Source organism: Centroberyx affinis, unplaced genomic scaffold (assembly GCF_046629955.1).
Source record: "Centroberyx affinis isolate AG114_WGS23_722 - 3 ecotype Tasmania unplaced genomic scaffold, CSIRO-AGI_Caff_v1 ptg003720l_1, whole genome shotgun sequence".
Lineage (NCBI taxonomy): Eukaryota > Metazoa > Chordata > Actinopteri > Beryciformes > Berycidae > Centroberyx > Centroberyx affinis.
The window spans coordinates 159,364-178,243 of NW_027281604.1; the positions used below are offsets into that span (position 1 = coordinate 159,364).

Below are 18,880 nucleotides of genomic sequence, written 5' to 3' on the forward strand. Positions count from 1 at the left end.
ATGAAACAAGAATTTCTGCAAACAAATCCTATGATTGCTTTGGCCATTCATGAGACACTGCCACTGCCACCTCTTGTTTGAGAGCACAAGTTCCACATTTGATGTCCTCAATCCAAAAATCCATGCTTGAGTGGTTGTGAACCAGTAAAAAAAACCCCAAAAACAGTGATTGTCAACACGAGGTCCAAGAGGATTAGGGCCTCATCGAATTATAACTTCACAATTATTAGACAGGGGTGTGGTTGCCTGGTGTGCCTAATTGGTCTTTGTAATTTAATATCCATGGTGACCAGAGGAACTATTGATCTCCATTGTGGTTGTCTCGTGCGGAAGAGGATTTGAATGAGATTAAAGTGAATTTCAATATTAAATTACAAAGACCAATCAGGCACACCAGGCAACCACACACCTGTCAAATAATTAAGTGATAATTTGAAAATATCTCCTCAAAAACACCATACCAGTTAGACATACTGATTTTAGAAATAAAGTAGTTGATGTTATCTTGTATAGCTCAACAGGTAAAGCAGCACTAAAATTGGCCAGTTAGTTTGTTGCCCATTGTAGCCACCAGTGCTAAAAATACAAAGTAATGTAAAGTGCTTTGGACAAAAATATCCACCAAATTCCATAAATCTGATATAATTTTGGATTATATGTTTCCAGATACAGTAATAACAAAGACGGGAGGAGATTTGAAATCATGATTTGAAATTTATTGACGAGATTGCCTCAGCTCACAGTCGGCAAATAAATACTTCTCAGAGAGGACAGGAAAATGTAAAACAGAATCAGGACCCATGTCATGCATCCCTTTGGCACTTTTTGAGCTTCAGCTACTCATCAACAGAAACCTTCCAGAATAACTGATCACAAAATAAATAGCATGAAAAAAAAATAAATTAAAAAAATTCCATTTCATCGTGTCCATGGTCCTTTTCTCTGTGTGAATAGTAATGATCTTACAGACCATGTACACAGTCTTGAGGTATACAGGTTGGCAATGCCTTGTACATACACACAAAAATAAAACAGACACGTCATGTTGGATTAAGACTTGAAATGAACTCAGTCAGCAGCATCAAAAAGAGTCCACTGCACAAACGTAAAAGAAAGTATACTCTGGCACCAGAACACTGTTTTTCCTACACAAACATCGGCTCACATTCCCATGTAGTTCGATCATATAAACCCCATGTGCCACAAAAAACCCATGCAACTTAATTTAGTATTAGTGAGATTAAAGGAAATGAAAAAAAATAACAATACAAAATACCTAACTGATTACCATGTAGAGTTATGCATCTTTCTGAATTGTTGCATATAGTTGTTACACATAATAATGCCCATGAAGTTCTCAGTCTGTGAAGAGTGTGTATGTGTGTGAGTGTGTGTGAGAGAGGAAGGGAGAGAGAGAGAGAGAGAGAGAGAGAGAGAGAGAGAGAGAGAGAGAGAGAGAGAGAGAGAGAGAGAGAGAGCAGGTAAATCACGGTCTTGATAACAGAGTCAACAACACTTGTTCTGAAATGAATCCAATAATTTCAAAAAATACAATTGATATCGATCATATTTTGGAACCAATCTTTCAGGATCCAATTGGCCTTTCCAGTTTCACTGTTACAGATTCATTTTGGATACATGTTTGGTACCTTGCTGTACTCTTACATGTGATTTTTGTTACAAAACATGATTCAAATTGGATTTTGCCATGTCTTGGAACTGACCCTTGAGGGTTTTTCTTGTAGTACATTTCAACTTGAATATAAATGGATCATTATCACGCTACGCAAGTAGGATATTTATGATATTCTTTGCAATTAAAAATGTTGATGGCAACACACACACACACACAAAGACAGGCTGTGTGGTCGTCCCTGTAAGGATCGGCCATAGAGGAACATACCCGTGCTCCAAAGTGCATAGCATTCTGGGACTGCAGACCAACCTAACAGAGTCCAGAGCCAACGGGTGCAAACACATGCAGCCGTACACGTTACTGCAGCTTTGGTAATTTCTGTAATGACTGAATGACTACATGGATATTTATGGGTTGAACAAGTGTCAAGTGTCCTTCAGGCCCATGGAACCCATATAGAATTTAAAAAATCCATGGGTGTCAATCTTAAAGTAAGACTTTTATTCTTCATTCCTGGAAAGGTGACTTTGTGAAGACAGTGATGTATTAGGTCAGTTGTGGTCTTGGGTGTTATAGTAATCACACACATAAAAACACAAACTAGTACAAATGCAGACACACACACACACACACACACACACACACACACACACACACACACACACACACACACACACACACACACACACTTCAACTTCAACATCAAATTGCGCCAAATTGCATTCACTCTTGAAATCCCTGAAGTAGCCTACCAGTACAAAATAAATAAAACTTGGTTTCCAAATTGGCCCCAATATACCCTTCATCTACTGACATTATATTACTGAGAAGTTAAGGTAACCAAAGCAAACAACTGGCCAGGTAAGAGTCCATTCACCATCACTAGATATTAAACAGTACTTGTTGAAATGGAGCAAATTACCACCCACATTGCACAGCTGAGAGAACACCACATTAGGCACCTCCTTTCCTACCGATTGATTTCTATACCTCCAACAGTCGAAAGGTGCAATCTAGACTAAAAACAAACTGCATTGCATAAAAAGTAACTAACCGAGTATGTTTCTGTTGCCTTTTTTCATAATTTCCTCTATGGCGAGGTAATTTTTAAACACTATTTAATGCTCTATTTCATTATCACCACCAAAAAAACAGTATGTGCCTACAACAGCAACACTACAGGCTAGGTTTAGGCAGCGCTAGCCCATCCATCTTAACCTATGCTTCATCCTTTTGTGTTTATTTAGCCTTTAATTACCCAGTTCAGTCTCATGAGATAAAAACCCTCATTTCAAGAGAGACCTGCACCACACAGAATAAAAAGGTCCAACACGACTGTCAGCCTACGGACTACAGAACCACCTTGAGGTTTGAAAGTGGGGACTGGAAGTGAGTGCGGCTGCCACACTGCTTGACTCTCCTCCACTGGCTGTTAACATGCAGGCAGGGTCAGTTATGGCTCCATCGAGGGCAGTGAGGGCTCTGAGGCACGTGCCATTTCGATACTGACGAAGGATCAGTGTTAGGAAGCTGCTGCCTTATTATCAGTGTGAGCGGATCACAGGAACTTGGCTGCTTTGGGATCAGCGATGGTCAAGGGTTCGTGTCTGGTCCACTGTTAGAGTTTGGGCTTTGAGATGAATCCAGAGGGGAAAGCACAGCTGCCGAGCACGGCTCAGTGCTGTCATTCTCCGACGCCGTTGTGCAGTACTGCTGCCGCGACTGCTGCTCTCCTCTGAGCTCTTCCTCCTCCTCCTCTTCCTCGAGGAGCACCTCTCCTTTCTCCAGGACAAACTCCAGGGTGGGCCCTCGCGCTGTGCCCTCCTCCAGCTCGCCCTCCTCTGCTAGACGGAACTTGATATTCATCCCGAGGGGTTTCTCTGGCTTATCTGGACAATGACGAGGAGAGCAGAGAATTACATGTGAGAGAGGCACTAAGGTTATGACAAAGTTCAAAAGGAGGCAACAGTAACAGAGCAAATGCATACTGTAATACATCTTTTTGTTCTGTGATTGATTGTTGATTAGTTATATCAAGGTAGGCTCATTCATTGTAGAGTCCTTTGAGACATGCTTGTGATGAAGGGATATATGAATAAAATGAAATTGAAACATGTAAACATTCCCGTCAGTAACAAATATGTCACCTTGTTTTGAGCTGTAATTGCAGTTCCCCCTCGGGCCAATCAGTGTAATTTTAAATGCTGGAACGCAGCGGTGAGATGAATGATTTCCCCAAGTTTTTGTCAAAATGGGATCAGTGGTGTCTGAGATTTTGTGCGTGACACATGGACGAGTGAACAAATTTTGAAAATGTGACAACGCAGTGGTTAGAAGCATCATTCCTCCAAGTTTCAGCAAAATCTAACGAGTTAACAAACGTTGTAGCGCCCGTCTTAGGCCAATCAATGCAATTTTAAAAATGTCAGAATGGAGCAATGAGACACATTATTATTATCATTACTATTATTATTAAAGACGAGGCAAATGTCACATGTCAGCTTCAGGAATGTCACTCAATCCATGTCTCTGTCTATTTATTTATTTCTCTCTCTGTAGAGGGGCTTATTAGAGACAACTAATGAGTGAAATCCTCACCGTGTCCCAGCTGCCTCTCCTTGGGCAACAGCAGCACATCTACATTGTGATGTTCCTCCAGGGCGGCCGTGAGCACGGCTCCCTCGCGGCTGAACAGGAAGACCAAAGGCAGGCTGATGTCTGTGGTGGAGTCGCCGTCTCCGACCATCTGGAACAGCGGCGTCTCTTCGCTGTTGCTCCCCTCACGGTGGTCTGGGAAAGAGAAGAGGGCAAAGTTGGAAGTTGGAAGAGTTAATGACAATGACAAATAACTGGTTTGTTACTGCTCTCAGTGGTCTGGGGAAAAGGATAAGAAAAATCTGCAGAATACAGTTGCCTTAAGTTGATCAACATTTTTGATCTGCAGACACTTTGCAAGAAATGCTAGATAAGATTCTAGTTTCATTTGTAATGGGCCCTTCTTAAGAGGTTTTGCAGGATGTTGAACTGAATAAAATAGAAAAAGCACCATGTCAACTGCAATCTACACTGCAAATGTACACATGATGGTGACAGAATAATTCACAGCTACTTCAGTTTAAAGTCACTGAAATATTTTTTATACAAGATTTTGAAGTTCAGCTGTGATTTTTTTGTTATTGTTTTTTCTAACGCAAATCGGGTGTGTTTAGCACTGCTGAGTAGGAAAGCACCTGTTCCACTAAAACATGATTTATCAAAGTAAATCGGGTTTCATGGCACATAGCAGTGACAGAATCTTTCAAGAAGATTTTGACAAAAGAGATTACGTCAGCTGGAACAGGGGTGTCTTGCTCTGAGACACATGCTGGTTTTGGCTTCTGCACAGAGCTCAATTATGCATGAGCAGTCTGAATGTGTGTTTGTGTACAGAGCTTTTAGATGTAGAAAGAATGTCGGAGAGTCAGTGTGGACCTAGTTTCAGCTCCTGTGGTTCTCCTCACCTATGAAGATGACTCCTATGGCTCCAGCCTCCTGCAGCCTACGAGCCTTGCCAGCGAACATACAGTCCCCACGCAGTGCCAGGGCTATATGGCCTTTAAGATCCCCTGCATTATCTATGGGCCCACATGCTGTGTAGGGAGACGCCTTCACTATGCTGCCCTTCACCTGGGGGCACAAGAGAGTGTGTGTTAACGAAAGTGATTGTGTCGGTATGAGATGGAAGAGTGTGAGGCACATGTGTGTGAGGAGAGAGGGAGAAAGAGAGAGGGGGGGGGGGGAGAACAGAAACATTCTTTGTTTGACAAACAGGCAACATCTGGAGTATTCTAGCAAAATCTAAAAACTATTGGCAAGAGTAAATATGTTGACTTAACCTAAATACAAACAAATCTACCAGCTGCCATGAATTAGTAAAGTTAGTAAATTAGTAAATTAACTTAGTAAATAAGTAAAAGGTCCCATCTACTCAAATCCACTTGCTCAACAGTTTGTGATTGCATGTTACTGTAATTAAAGACTTGTTTGATATAAAAGTAATGTGACTTGTTGGGATTTGATGTTTGATATATCATCATTACATAAGCAGCTCACCCCGTGCTCCTGCTTGGTAAGGTCCATTCCAAACTTGGCAGGTCCAGCAGTGAGGACTGTCCTGCCCAGAAATGGGGGGGATATGAGCTGGACAATGTGTGGCACCACCTCCTCCTCCTCCGGCGTCTGGCTCACCTCTGCCACCAGTTTGACCCGGTACACTCCTTTATGCTCCTAAAAGAAATAGCATATAGGAAATTGGAAGGAAAACAATAATGAGTCCTCATGATTCAGTATTTTCTCATTTCTCATGGTTTTCTAAACCTGTTTATCTTCTTTGAAAATGTACTACTCCTAATATTCTTGAATCATGAAAATCTCTGAAAATATTATGATAGAATATTTTTTCCCATATTGCCCATCCCTACAAGTTAAATATCAGCATTATATGACTGCACAATCACTTGCTGCAAGATCTTCTGTGATTTTGATGGGGACCAATTGGCTGTTCTGACCCAAATCTACAGGGACACTTTATGTTTGAGAGGGTCGTTAAGACATTGGTGCAGCCTTGTGCAAGCCCTGCAGTCCACTTAATTGACCATCAGTTTTGGTCAGCTGTAGATATGGATGTAGAAATACATATAGAAATATAAAAAGCAGGCAGAGCTTCAAGTACCCTCTGACTTCCAGTTTCTCCAGCTGTGGCCTCGTTCAGCGGGGTGAGAGAAATGCCCATGCTTTTCAAGAACTCTACTGGCTCCATGCCATTGTCATGGAGTGGTAGTTCAATTTCCCTGTAAAACACACACACACACACACACACAAAGTCAAAACTCAAAGTCACTACGGCTCACACATTCTACCAGTCATTTCACTCTAAATCCAACAGCACCCTTGTGACTAGACACACACACCTGACAGGCAAGGAGTGGAAGGCCCGTCCCACCCCAGTGAGGTACTTGTAGCTGTCCCGGATGGTTTTGGCAAAGGAAGGGTTGTTGGGGAACAAAGTCTGGGTGCTGGGGCAGGAATACGTGAACAGGTCTTCTTCTTGAGCAATGGGAACAGCCTCCTGGGGTCAAAATTGAGAAAGCACTTGAAGGGTTTGTTAGCATTTGTAGCTACTCATTATGTAACAACTGTGCTCTTCACATAATGCAATAAAACAATAAAGTCATGAAAACTCAAAATGTAATTAAGTCTCCATAATGTAATAAAATGCAGAATACATAATGCTATAGCCTTTGTTCATAATGTAATACATAATGATATGTCCGTTATAACATTTAGTTGTAATAATCTAACATTAAATTGCGAAGTTAGTCAAAAATGTTTGGTTAATTATGTAAATAACTTAAAATATAAATAGTGTCAATATAAAAATATATTAAAAAAAAAAAAAAAACCCCAACAAAATAGGCTTTTCATGTGTATTTGAAGCTTATATCAGCTTGTATCAATCAAAATGACAAATATCAATGTTATGTGTGTGACTGTGTGTGTGTGTATGTGTGTGTGTGAGTGTGTGTCCTCACCGTGTTGTTCCCCTGACAGGGGGGCTGGGTGGTGGAGAGAGAGACGGGGAGAAGGTGCGCCTCTGTGGTGAAGATGTAGTCGTCGATATCGAAGGGCAGCTGACTCTTCTCAGAGAACAGCAGGTACAGGTATTTAAACATCTCTGCCAGGAAGAACGAGTCCATCCTACACACACACACAAACACACGCATACACATACACAGACACACAGGTTAACAATTTCAAGCCACAAAATCTAGTTCCAAAATGTTATTATACAGTTTTTCAAGTTTCCATTACAACAACTATTTCATCAAGAAGGAAAAACTGTTTGCAACCCAAGTAACCCAAACATGTACCAGTCAGGTTAAAAATGCTTTGAACAGTTTTTGTCCTAAAGGCTACCTGTCTTCGTGTGTCCCAGTGCGGACATCTTGCACGGCAGCAAACCCACAAGGCACCCTGGCATAGGCATTGAGCTTCTCCACAATGGACTGTCCCACTCTGAGGTAGTAGGGGTCGCCTGTGGCCTGTAGAGAGCAGCACATGATCCCACCCACACTTGTTACATGGTTCAGTCTCAGTAGCATAAAACCACTTGGTGCTCATAGTGGAACAGTGGGCCAGTTTCACAGACATGGTTCAGTCAATTCCAAGAAATTCAATTCAGTGGAGATCTTTAGACACTTTAGACGCTTGAAACACTGTTAATAGTTTTATATTTTTTTTATCTTCATTGTTCTATAGCTTTATATTTATTTATATTGCCTTATATCTTTCCTGCACTGTTTTTATTTTTATTACCTTTCCTGTACTGTACATTGTTCTGCCAATTGCTGCTGTGACACCCGAGTTTCCCCCTTAAACTAAGGCTGTCAGTCAAGCAAACAAGACCCCCTTAATCAAAGATGATTAAAATCTCTCTTTTCACCAATTATAGCCACTCCAAGCTTGCACAGTATGACTAATTAATTGTTAAAAAACATTGGTGCACAGCTCACTTATCAGGGTTGATGTTCTCATCCAAGCAACAAACAAACATGACTCGCTAATGCAGGTAACCCAGTGAGAACTAGAAGGGCACTCGGTGAGCTCCGCCAAGGTTTGTGCTATTATTGCTTGTTCGTGAGTCGGATCCGGATCCGCTCCAAAATTTAATGGGTTCTTCCTTGGCCCATGCTACACTCTTCCAGGAAGTTTCATGAAAATCGGGCCAGTTTTTCTGTAATCCTGCTAACAGACAAACAAACAAACAAACGGCACCGAAAACATAACCTCCTTGGCGGAGGTAACAAAATCAGCCTTCTTATCCCCGACTAACCTTACCCATTTTTCAGGAATGGGGACTACATTTCACTGATGTTTATGAAAGTCTCCAGTTAATTTTGTCACCTTATAGAGGTAGTAGGTGCTTTCTGCAAACTCTGGCCTCAGTGGGTGTTGGCCCCAGTGAACTCGAAACTCTGTGGTGAAAGCCTACAGGAAGGTGAACACATGAGAACCAGTTAGAGACACTGGTTCCACCCAAACACATATTTTTTACTTTTGCTAACAGGTTTGATAAAAATGTGACAAAAAAACAAATGTATTTGTTGTTTTGTATAGGATTAGCATGATGTTACGAGTATTTTCTACCAGTATCACATATCTGAAACACTGATCAATGGCTATGGCTGTTCATTTATTCATTCATGCTTTATTTTATAGGCATACGTTATACATCGATATTACTATAAATATGCCGTAACTTAAAATGGGCTGAGTACTATAAATAGTAAATAGTGACGTTAGCCTACGTATATGCCATTAAATGGAGCACTTTGAAGAAGGTCTGAGATTCTTTACCTCTGGTAGAAACTTGTGCTGTTTGGTGACTTGGTAGAGCATCTCATGGGTCTCAATGGCTGGTTTCAAATCTCCTCTCAAAACCTGTAGGTGAGGTTGACAAACAACAACATTCTACATAACAATACTCCAGTCTGAGTTTTACCACAAAGAGCAATTTCAATTATCAAGCATTCTGAGGATGAAGCCAATTGGCAGCAATTTAAACCACTTATAACGTAATAGATATGCTTATGACTCCCAAATACACAATGTGATACTGATTTTGCCACTTTCACACTTAGTGATGCAAAAGTCGTTCTTCATACAAACTGGGTCCAAAACACAGTGGTGCGCTAGAAGAGAATTACACATGTATGCAATTATAAATAGCTGTAATTCTTTGCTTGCAGTTTATGGTAGTATATTGTAATGGATGTGGCGTTCTGTACTCTGAGCACATAATATTGATCCAGGTTTATTCCCAATACACCTCAATTCATCAAAAGAAAACATCTTTTTTCACAGGGCAATAATATTCACAATAAAAACATACTGAATCCACAATTATACCCCAGGGTAGGATAGATACTTTCCATTGAATAATTTATGAATGAATCTATGGATTATATTTTATTATCTTTCTAATAGCTGATTGCAAATCTGTCCATGGGCTACTTAGGGTATTGCATGCCATTTTAAATTTTAGACCCTGATAAAAGCAATATAACTTAAATGTCAGTGCAAAATAACTGTCACAGCAAAAGTGTGCGACAATTTATTTTTCTATAGTTTATCAGTGCAACTAATCTTCACCACTTTGTGTGTGCATTCTACTATTTTTTGATGGTGGTAATTTTGCTTAACCCACTGCCACTGACCTGCAGGCCGGGGAAGAAGGCAAGGAGGGAGTCCATCCAGCTGCGCACGCTCACAGTGGGGTTGTGCATGTGCACGTTGAGCAGCAGGGGAGGCTGGCTGATGTACTTCATAATGGCACTGTAGTGCTGTAGCATACAAACAGCGTGAAAAGCTAGCAAACAACAAAAAGTCTTCAACCCAATCAATCACTATGTAAACGAAGCCAGTGGTGGGCCAATGGTGTTGCAACAGGGAGCACAATAAAGAAGGTGCAGGCTGCTTGAATACAGATTTATTTAGGGTAAAAAAGTGACTTACAATGTTGAACCTCTCCAGATAAACATTGTCTCCTAGCAGAATGTAGGCCTTCATCAGATACTCGTAGTACGAGTCGATACCAGCACCCACTCCACTGTCTACAAACACAGAGGTGAGAGGCAGCGAAGATATGAGCATCAGAAAAGGAGCAAGAGACTCAAAATAGCTCTCTGGTTTATCCATGGAGTCTGTGTGTGTGTATGTGTGTGTGTGTGTGTGTGTGTGTGTACTGAGTAGCTCTGTGTTACATATCATGCTAATCCAATTTTAGAATGTTTCTGGTTCCAATTTGGTCTCCAACCTTTGCCAAAGTTTTTATTTTTTGTGCAGAATTTGAATATGCATGTGTGTGTATGTGTGTTTTCGCCTCACCCCTCCGGACCCAATCTCCATTATGGATATTGATGACCGTTCCCACCAAGTCACTTCCTCTCTGTCTCTTCTCCCAAAGGACGTCCAGGGCCTTCCTTGCATGTTCCTGAAAAAAGAAAATCCCCATCATCATCATCATCATCATCGATATGATATGCTTTCAACATTCGACGACTGATATTAAAAGTGCATAGAAGGCTATTCCCTTTCTCTGGCTTTTTTTCCTTGACCTTGCTCATTCTGGACCATCCGAACAAAACATACATCTACTCAGTTGTGTATTTCCAACCACAACCATCACCACACAGGCCATTTTGAACACTTGGACTGTTCGGTTATTTTGCTGTCATCACTGCCGTCACCATGATATCTTTATTAGCCCACATTTTAACTCTGGATTAAGGCAATTTTGCACTACCCATGTCTGAAATGTACTAGCTGTGGGCTCCCAAGCTTCCTAATCCCTAATAAAAAGGTTGATTGACACATTTATTCATCTGACTCGTCAAAATTAAAAATTAGATGATTATACAACCAATCAAGGTGGAGACAAGGAAAATGCATTTAAAAAGAAGATACCATCAGGGACGACACAAACAAATCTTATTTCTGCTGCGGTTGCTTAATGTTTAGGGAGAAAGTAGAGACAGGTAATACCTCAAACACAGCTTCTCCAGATAGTCTGCTGAGGGCAGCAAACTCCAGGATCATGGTCCCTGCGCAGGCTGTACAGGTGTCCGATTCAGTGCCTGTGCGTGAGAGGGGGTTTAGGACCCCATACCGCAGGTTCACCTGGAAAACCAAAAATAAACAAATCAGTACAACTGGATGCCATAAGTGTGGGTAGCAAAACAAAGGACTAACAATGAACTAAGAAATAGAAACACCCATTTAATTCCCTTGTTCCTGTCTTACCCATGCACTATCTGAAAAACTAACACAATTCTGACAGTATCTCGACTGACTGCTCTATCTTCATATAAAGAAACTAGAAATAACCGCCTCGCGGTTGTATGCCTCCGCCAATAAACTTTGTTTTATCATTGCAAGGACAGTCTTTATGTATTGAACATATATATTAAATGTGATTATTAGGTCAACTTATAGGATTTTGGTGTCTCAGCTACAGTGGTAAGCAAAACATTATGATGTCACAGTGAAGTTGACCTTTGAACTTTTGGATATAAAATGTCATCACTGACCTTTGATCATCAAAATCTAATCAGTTCATCCTTGAGTCCAAGTGGACATTTGTGCCAAATTTGAAGAAATTCCCTCAAGGTGTTCCTGAGATATCGCGTTCACGAGAATGGGACGTACAGACAGACGTACAGACGTACGGACAACCTGAAAACATTATGCCTCCGGCCGTTGCTGAGGCATAAAAACCACACTGATATTTTACGATGAAATAAGGCGTACCCTGGGGTAGGGAAGGCCACTTGTGGTGTTAAAGGCAGGCAGTAATCGATGGCCCAGCTCTTTGGCCATGTGTAGGAGCTCGTCTCCATACCACTGCATCCTCTCCCCACGCTGACGGAGCAGGTCAGCCATTACATGCGCCCCCAAAAGGCCCCTGGGGGAGGATTAAGGAAGGGAAGGAGAGAAAGAGATGGGTTTAAAAAATAGGAAAGAAAGAAAGGAAAGAAAGATAAAGGACAACTTGAGACTACAGTGAGAGTGAGCCTTGATAGTTACAATACAATAACAGTTCTGTCCAATAACAGTAATAAGCAGTACTGAAGTGAACTAACTGTACATACTGACGAAGAATTATCAAAAACATTCCACTCCAGTCAGATATGTCATTACATAGACCAATCTGTTTTTAAAAATTAGGTTAAAAGAACATAAAGCAGTAAATGTGCAGAAGACATGTCGCATACCCCAGGACTCGGATGTTGGTCTCGAACACGGACACGACCACATCGTTGTCCAGGCGCACGTCCCTCACAGTCTTCCTCACTGCATCCTCAAACTCATCCAGCTTGTTTAACACCTGCTCATACAGACAAGCAGGCAGGCACAAATCAATGTACTTACTATACAATACTACTTACACTAGTGCTAAAACGATTAGTTGATTAATCAATTCTCTGAAAATGAATCGATTATAACGTTAATATAATCAATTAATAGTTTTAGTAACTTATCAAGTAAAAGTACCAAATAGTTGCTGGTTACAGCTTCACAAATGCTAAGGTTTGCTTGCTTTTCTCCATTTCACATCACTACAAAATTAGTACTTTGGTGGTTTTTTGGGAAGTAAACAATTTCAAAACATTATTAATCAATAATAAAAATAAACGTTAGCTGCAGGCCTAACTTACACAAGCAAAAAAAACAAAACAAAAAAAACAAAAACAAAAGACTTCTTCACTAACAATCACACTATTTATTCACTAAAGCTCTATCAGGATTGTGTGTGGACATGCATCAAGACCAACGGACAGGTATATAAAGCTGCTGCTTTGTTTGATATCATCACCCATTAAACAGTGAAGGGTGTCCTAATGTCAATATTTGCTCAAATATTCTAAGCACGTCCCAAAACATCATGTGCACAGTTCAATGAGGGACGGGCCAGAAGGAATAGAAGACCTCAAACCCCAGAGGAGACCACCTTTAAGCACGTGATCCAATCCTAAATATGCAAAACAGGGTTAAAGCCAGTACTCACCACCAGGGTGTCGAGGGTGTCAATCAGTGTGAGAGAAAACCTAGAGCACAGAAAAAAGGTGATGAGAGTCTGTGGCAGAGCATGGTGGAGCTGGGTTTCTATCTTTTTTTTGCCACTGATCCAATTTTAACATGAAATGAACTACTAGCTGTTAAATAACAAATCTGTTGCATTTCCAGTGAAATTACATTACACAACATGTGGGGTAAAAATCGATGTTCTGCATTATGTATACATGCTCTAATGACTTCCTTGCAAATTTCATTGACTTGAATTAGCATCTAATCCTTGAATCACAGAAAAACTAGGGCATCTCTCCCAAGTCAAATCACATCTGTCTAATTGGAACAGAGCAGAGCATAACAAATCCAACGGGGTTCTGAGTCCTTGTCTGCTCTGAAGATATCTTTTCAAAGAGCTGAAATTACATAAACATCACCCTTCATGTTCATTCCACAATTTCTAACATATTTGCTGACATAAAAATAAATTACTTGCATGCATAGTCACATGGTAATATTTTTTATTTTCCATTTTGTCACCTCCTTAATTCTTAATTCCTTAACCAATTTAGAATACAGCTCTACTTTGCTCCAATATTTGGAGCGATTTACAGCTTCGAATTAAAAAATGTGTGCCGATGCAATTTCAAAACTCATTGTAATCAAGCTGAGAGGTTTTTTTTCGTTTATTTTGATACATTTAAGGTTGATTTATTTGATATTATACCGTGGAAAGTGGCAGGAAACATGACAGAAGATCAACACAGAGTTTGATCACAGCAGTTAGGATGTTCTACAGTAAAGGCAAGTTAACAATAAGACACTATCCATGCGCATTCACAATGGAGAGGGAATCCTTAAGGATAGTCTGACGTCAGACCCAGTAAGTTAGTCAGACTCAGCAATTGAATATGTTCTGTGAACATGGGCAAAAATGACTTTTTATCTTCAGCAAGTCAGTGGTAAAAAAAAATATTGAGCCTTAAGTACAGCTCTATAGAATAATGCCCGGGAGAGCAATGACTGCAATGACTGCGAAATGCATAGATATTACGCTTTAAAAAGTAAACAGCTGTGAACTGAACTCACTGATATTTTCATTTATCATTACCAACATGGTTTAGAAAAACCCTAAATAGTTAATTTGCTGTATGTAGATGATGAACTTACTTCCCCAAAGAGTCATCGATGTCACCTCTGTTGGGCTCCAGGCCGCGGACTCTCCCCCTGCAGCTCAGAGGCATCAGCTCGTCCGCTGGGTAGGCATATTTCTGCAGCACAAACATGGGACAGACACTGTCAGTCTACTGAGAAGTTCCTCAATAAGCACGAGGGAAAAAAACTTATGTCTGTTTCATGTTTTCACTGATGTATGCAAATGTCATTTTAATAAGATTTTTTATTTGACAATTGCCAGCAGGTCAGAGGTAGGGCTGGGCAATATATCGATATTATATCGATATCGTGATATGAGACTAGATATCGTCTTAGATTTTGGATATCGTAATATCGTGATATGGCATAAGTGTTGTCTTTTCCTGGTTTTAAAGGCTGCATTACAGTAAAGTGATGTCATTTTCTGAACTTACCAGACTGTTCTAGCTGTTCTATTATTTGCCTTTACCCACTTAGTCATTATATCCACATTACTGATGATTATTTATCTCACTGTGTAAATATTTTGTGAAAGCACCAATAGTCATCCCTACAATACTGTCGCAATATCGATATCGAGGTATGTGGTCAAAAATATTGTGATATTTGATTTTGTCCGTATCGCCCAGCCCTAGTCAGAGGGCTTTTGTGAAGAGACAGAAGTCTTCAACTCCTAAAAAAACAACTTTTAGGAAAAAAGCATTAGGCTATTGGAGGCCATTATGAATCTCTAAAAAGGAAAAGGGATTAGTGTTACACATCCAAATCCCTTATACAAGGAAAATCTATAAAAAGTGTTAAGAACAAAAAACACTTGGGGCGGGTGGCAAGGAAAACCTTTTGAATGTGGAAAAGTCTTGTTCTGTCACATGTACGTGACTCACTGGACACTTGACCTACGGCTACCAAAAATCACAAGACTCAAAAGACAACAATTAACTGCATTTACTTGTTGACATCACTTAATCCAGTGGTTTGGTTGAAAACCAGCAGGGCTCTGGGTCCTGAGGACCAGGATTGAGAGCTACTGACTTAGTGAAGTGGACAAACATGCCCAGAAAGAATGTTATGTGTTCCAACCAAGTAAAGTTGTAGGTTTAAGCATTTATATGACTATGGCTATTAGCTGCTAATATTCTCCTGAATATGAATATGAATGGATTATCATGGGTTTATACCCCTTTCACAGCAAACAAAATTCCATTCAGAATGGATTAATCTCTCCTTTCCTCTGTCTGCATATCCATCTCTGCTGCTAAATCAACCTTTCATGCCTTTAAAATCTAAACCAATCCTGCACTTCCAACCCCCAGCAACTCCACTCTCGCCTCAGAAACAGCTAAAATTGATCTCTGCCGGCATGGCTACCATCAGCCTTGACTCTTTAACTTCCTCCAGACCAACTCCACAGCTGATCTGCTCCCTTTCTTCACTACCATCATCAATTTCTTACTGACATCTGGCTGTGTACCATCTATCTTCAAAGAAGAGTTACTCCTCTTCTCAATAAGCCTACACTTGTCTCATTTAACGTCAAAAACTGCAGACCTGTATTGCACCTTTCATTTCTATCAAAAACATTGGAACATGCTCCCTCTAACCAACTTTGTCCTCTCTTTCACAGAATAGCTTGTCTCTCCCTGCCCAGTCTGGCAGTCTAGACACTTTAAACCACTAGATGCTTCTTGATGACCTGGAGGTCTCTGAGTGTACACTCTCATTGTTCACCACCTACCAGTCTGGCCAAACTCATTAGTTATAATGGAGGTTATAATGGGGTTCTTTCTCTGGCACTCAGGTTAAGGATAAGTTACCTGGAAGTATATAAAGCTCTACAGTGAAGTAAGTGAAGAGGTTCTGAACACAATCAATTGTCATGATGGCAAAAATTAGGAAAAACCTAGGTTGAAAATAACTGGAATTATCCTTTAAGGCATGCATCTATGCTTGTCTGTCCACTGCCTCATCTCTATCACCACTGACAACACCAGAGGGAATACAATCTAGAGCGCCAACAAACACAGAATAATTGAAGTCAAGCAGCTGTTGTACCAGGCCAACACTGCAGCCACAACCAAATCCTGCAAGTTTGCATTCGACATGATCATTAACCTTTAATCATTTTCCTTTTTTTCAGGCTTGCATGCCGATATTTATACCCTCATCAGACGTTAGATGGCTGCAAGGTTGATTCTGATTGGTCCTTACTGAAAAACATTAAAGTTTATCATTGGATGGGAATTAGAACATTATAGTTCCAAAGTGAAATGCAGTTTCTGAGATAACTTTATACCTTTTTAAACATTTAACCCCCAAATCCTCTTTTTAAATAAATAAATAAATAAATAACACAAGCATCAAGTAACATTCAAATATTCAGATTATGTGGATAACTTTTGATAAAAAAAAAAAAAAAAAAGTCAGATAAAACCTTTTAATCCCAAACTCACGTTTTGTAAATATAAATGTAGTGATAAGAAATAATCGAACTAGTTTGCTGTTACTGTATGATCTTACCATGTAACTGCCGTAAGCGTGATCAAACATCTCAACAATCTGGTCCCTACAACAACAAAAGGTAGAGACAAATTGCTTAAATTAGATATAATAACGACATAACACAAAAGTGGTAATGCTTTGTCATGGTGTTGTGAAAGCTCTCACACATGCACTCACTCGTAGACAAACACACAGAGACACGTTTACATGTTTGTCTACATCACCTGATATCAGTCTTCTCCTCCGGTGTCATGGTCTGGCTCTCTTGACAACTTGCCCAGCCAAGAAGACTGGTGATCAGGAGAGACTTAAACATCATTCCAATGCCAGGAGGGTGGCCCACTTCCCAGCAAAGCTTATTCCCTATTCTCCTCATGTAATCTCACCTCAGGTTAAGCTTTAATGGATAAACAAAACCCTGTCCTTTGCCCAACGCCCACGCAAAATCAAACAGTCCAGCAAGCACAGTTCTCCTCCTTTAAAACCCTGATCCTCATTTTGGGTTCCGCACCAAAGAGTTAATTGTTGAGATCTGGCTAACGTTTGCTGACGTTAGCTGCCTCCCAGCACCGCTTCCATATCCCCGCCACAGCGGCTGTGCTGTAGTTGAGCAGCCTTGTTAAGACCACCACATCCCCATTGAGCACTTCAGGCGACCGCTGTCTTTGTAAACAAACAAAAGATGCAGCAAGCTAGAGCTGAGTCTTGCGAGGCAAAACTAGTCTGCGAAGCACTGTTTTGGAGAGAGGTTTGGCAGACCTAACGGCGCACTTCTTGTTGCTGGAATCAATAATCCGAGTGAGGCGATTTATATTTACCAAACTAACAGCACAGTGAAGAAGTTTGCTATATGGCTAACGCTGGCTAACCAACACAGACAGAGCAGGGAGGATCCCTACCGTTAGCTAGCTAACAAGTTGCTAGTTCGCCGTAAGCTTATTATCAAGGCGAGTTAGCTAGCTAATTTAGCATATTTAGAAAAAGGCAGAAGGCTAAAACAACGTCTCCATCTAAATATTCAAGGGTTCACCTGCTATGCCCGCTGTCTAACTATTAGACAATTAAATCATCGATGACACGTAGGTAAATATCACCACCGTAATCCCCTGACGTCGTGTGCCGAGCTGTCAAAGAAGAGTCAGGATTTTTTTTTCAGCTGTACGGACCATAGACCGTACAGACAGCTAACACACTTCCGGGGGGGGTCACCAAAGAAAGGGACCATACGTCACTGGGTGGGTGGAGTCAGTCTTGTCCTGAACAGCAAGTGAATCTATGCATTTTGTGAAATAAGGACTGGGTGATGTGATGGAGCAGGGGGGGAAAACGATATCCCTAATTTTAAATTGGGAGCAAATTTGTCTATTCTCTAGTTTTCTAAAAAAAAAAAAAAAAGAAAAAAAAAAAAGAGGATAGTACTGTACTTTTTTAGGTATACTCATGGCTCCTGGGGTCAGGAACTGAACCACTGGATTATCTGTAGACAGTTTAATTTCAGAATGTCATCAAAGAGTTGTTTGTGTCTCTTTGTGTGTCTCTGGAATAACAAGTTAAAATGAAAGATGAGCTGAAACAGCTAAGTAACATGACCCATTTACCTGGGTCAGGTGGAAGTGGGAAAGACCGCCAACAAGTCACCACCATGTTTGCATTTTACATGATTGAGTAACTTACCCCACTTCACTGACTGGCTGCAAGATATTCTGTCCATCTCTACATATGCTGCCAGTAAACAGCATAGATGGCAATAATCAGTTTAAAATGCAAGCATGACCATAATGAATTATCAGTTTATTTGAAAGTGATCTCAGCTTTTTGGCTCCACAGTTGATCAGCTTCCTTAATCTGCTTTATGAGCAGTACAGTGACATTGGGCTAGTTCGCTTGCAAGTTAGCAAACAGTTTATAATGTATTACATACATACATAGAAACAAAGTGTTTCATTATAAAATGTGTGAGTGTCTACCTAAAATAATCAATGG

General features: G+C 40.5%; 1 protein-coding gene across 1 annotated transcript; it reads right to left on the reverse strand.

The window, feature by feature from the left end:
* Positions 1–708: 708 nt before the first annotated feature.
* On the reverse strand, positions 709–18,006 carry LOC139662160 (ER degradation-enhancing alpha-mannosidase-like protein 3). Its single transcript, XM_071540777.1, has 20 exons — positions 17,122–18,006; positions 16,916–16,961; positions 14,414–14,514; positions 13,242–13,281; positions 12,448–12,560; positions 11,984–12,137; positions 11,219–11,353; positions 10,562–10,667; positions 10,190–10,287; positions 9,892–10,017; positions 9,032–9,115; positions 8,579–8,662; positions 7,592–7,716; positions 7,207–7,372; positions 6,586–6,743; positions 6,348–6,465; positions 5,729–5,902; positions 5,137–5,302; positions 4,235–4,426; positions 709–3,525 (listed from the first exon to the last, which is right to left on the reverse strand). The coding sequence occupies exons 1-20, from the start codon at positions 17,271–17,273 to the stop codon at positions 3,230–3,232; spliced, it is 2,634 nt and encodes an 877-aa protein (XP_071396878.1). The 5' UTR covers positions 17,274–18,006; the 3' UTR covers positions 709–3,229.
* Between the last annotated feature and the right edge of the window lie 874 nt (positions 18,007–18,880).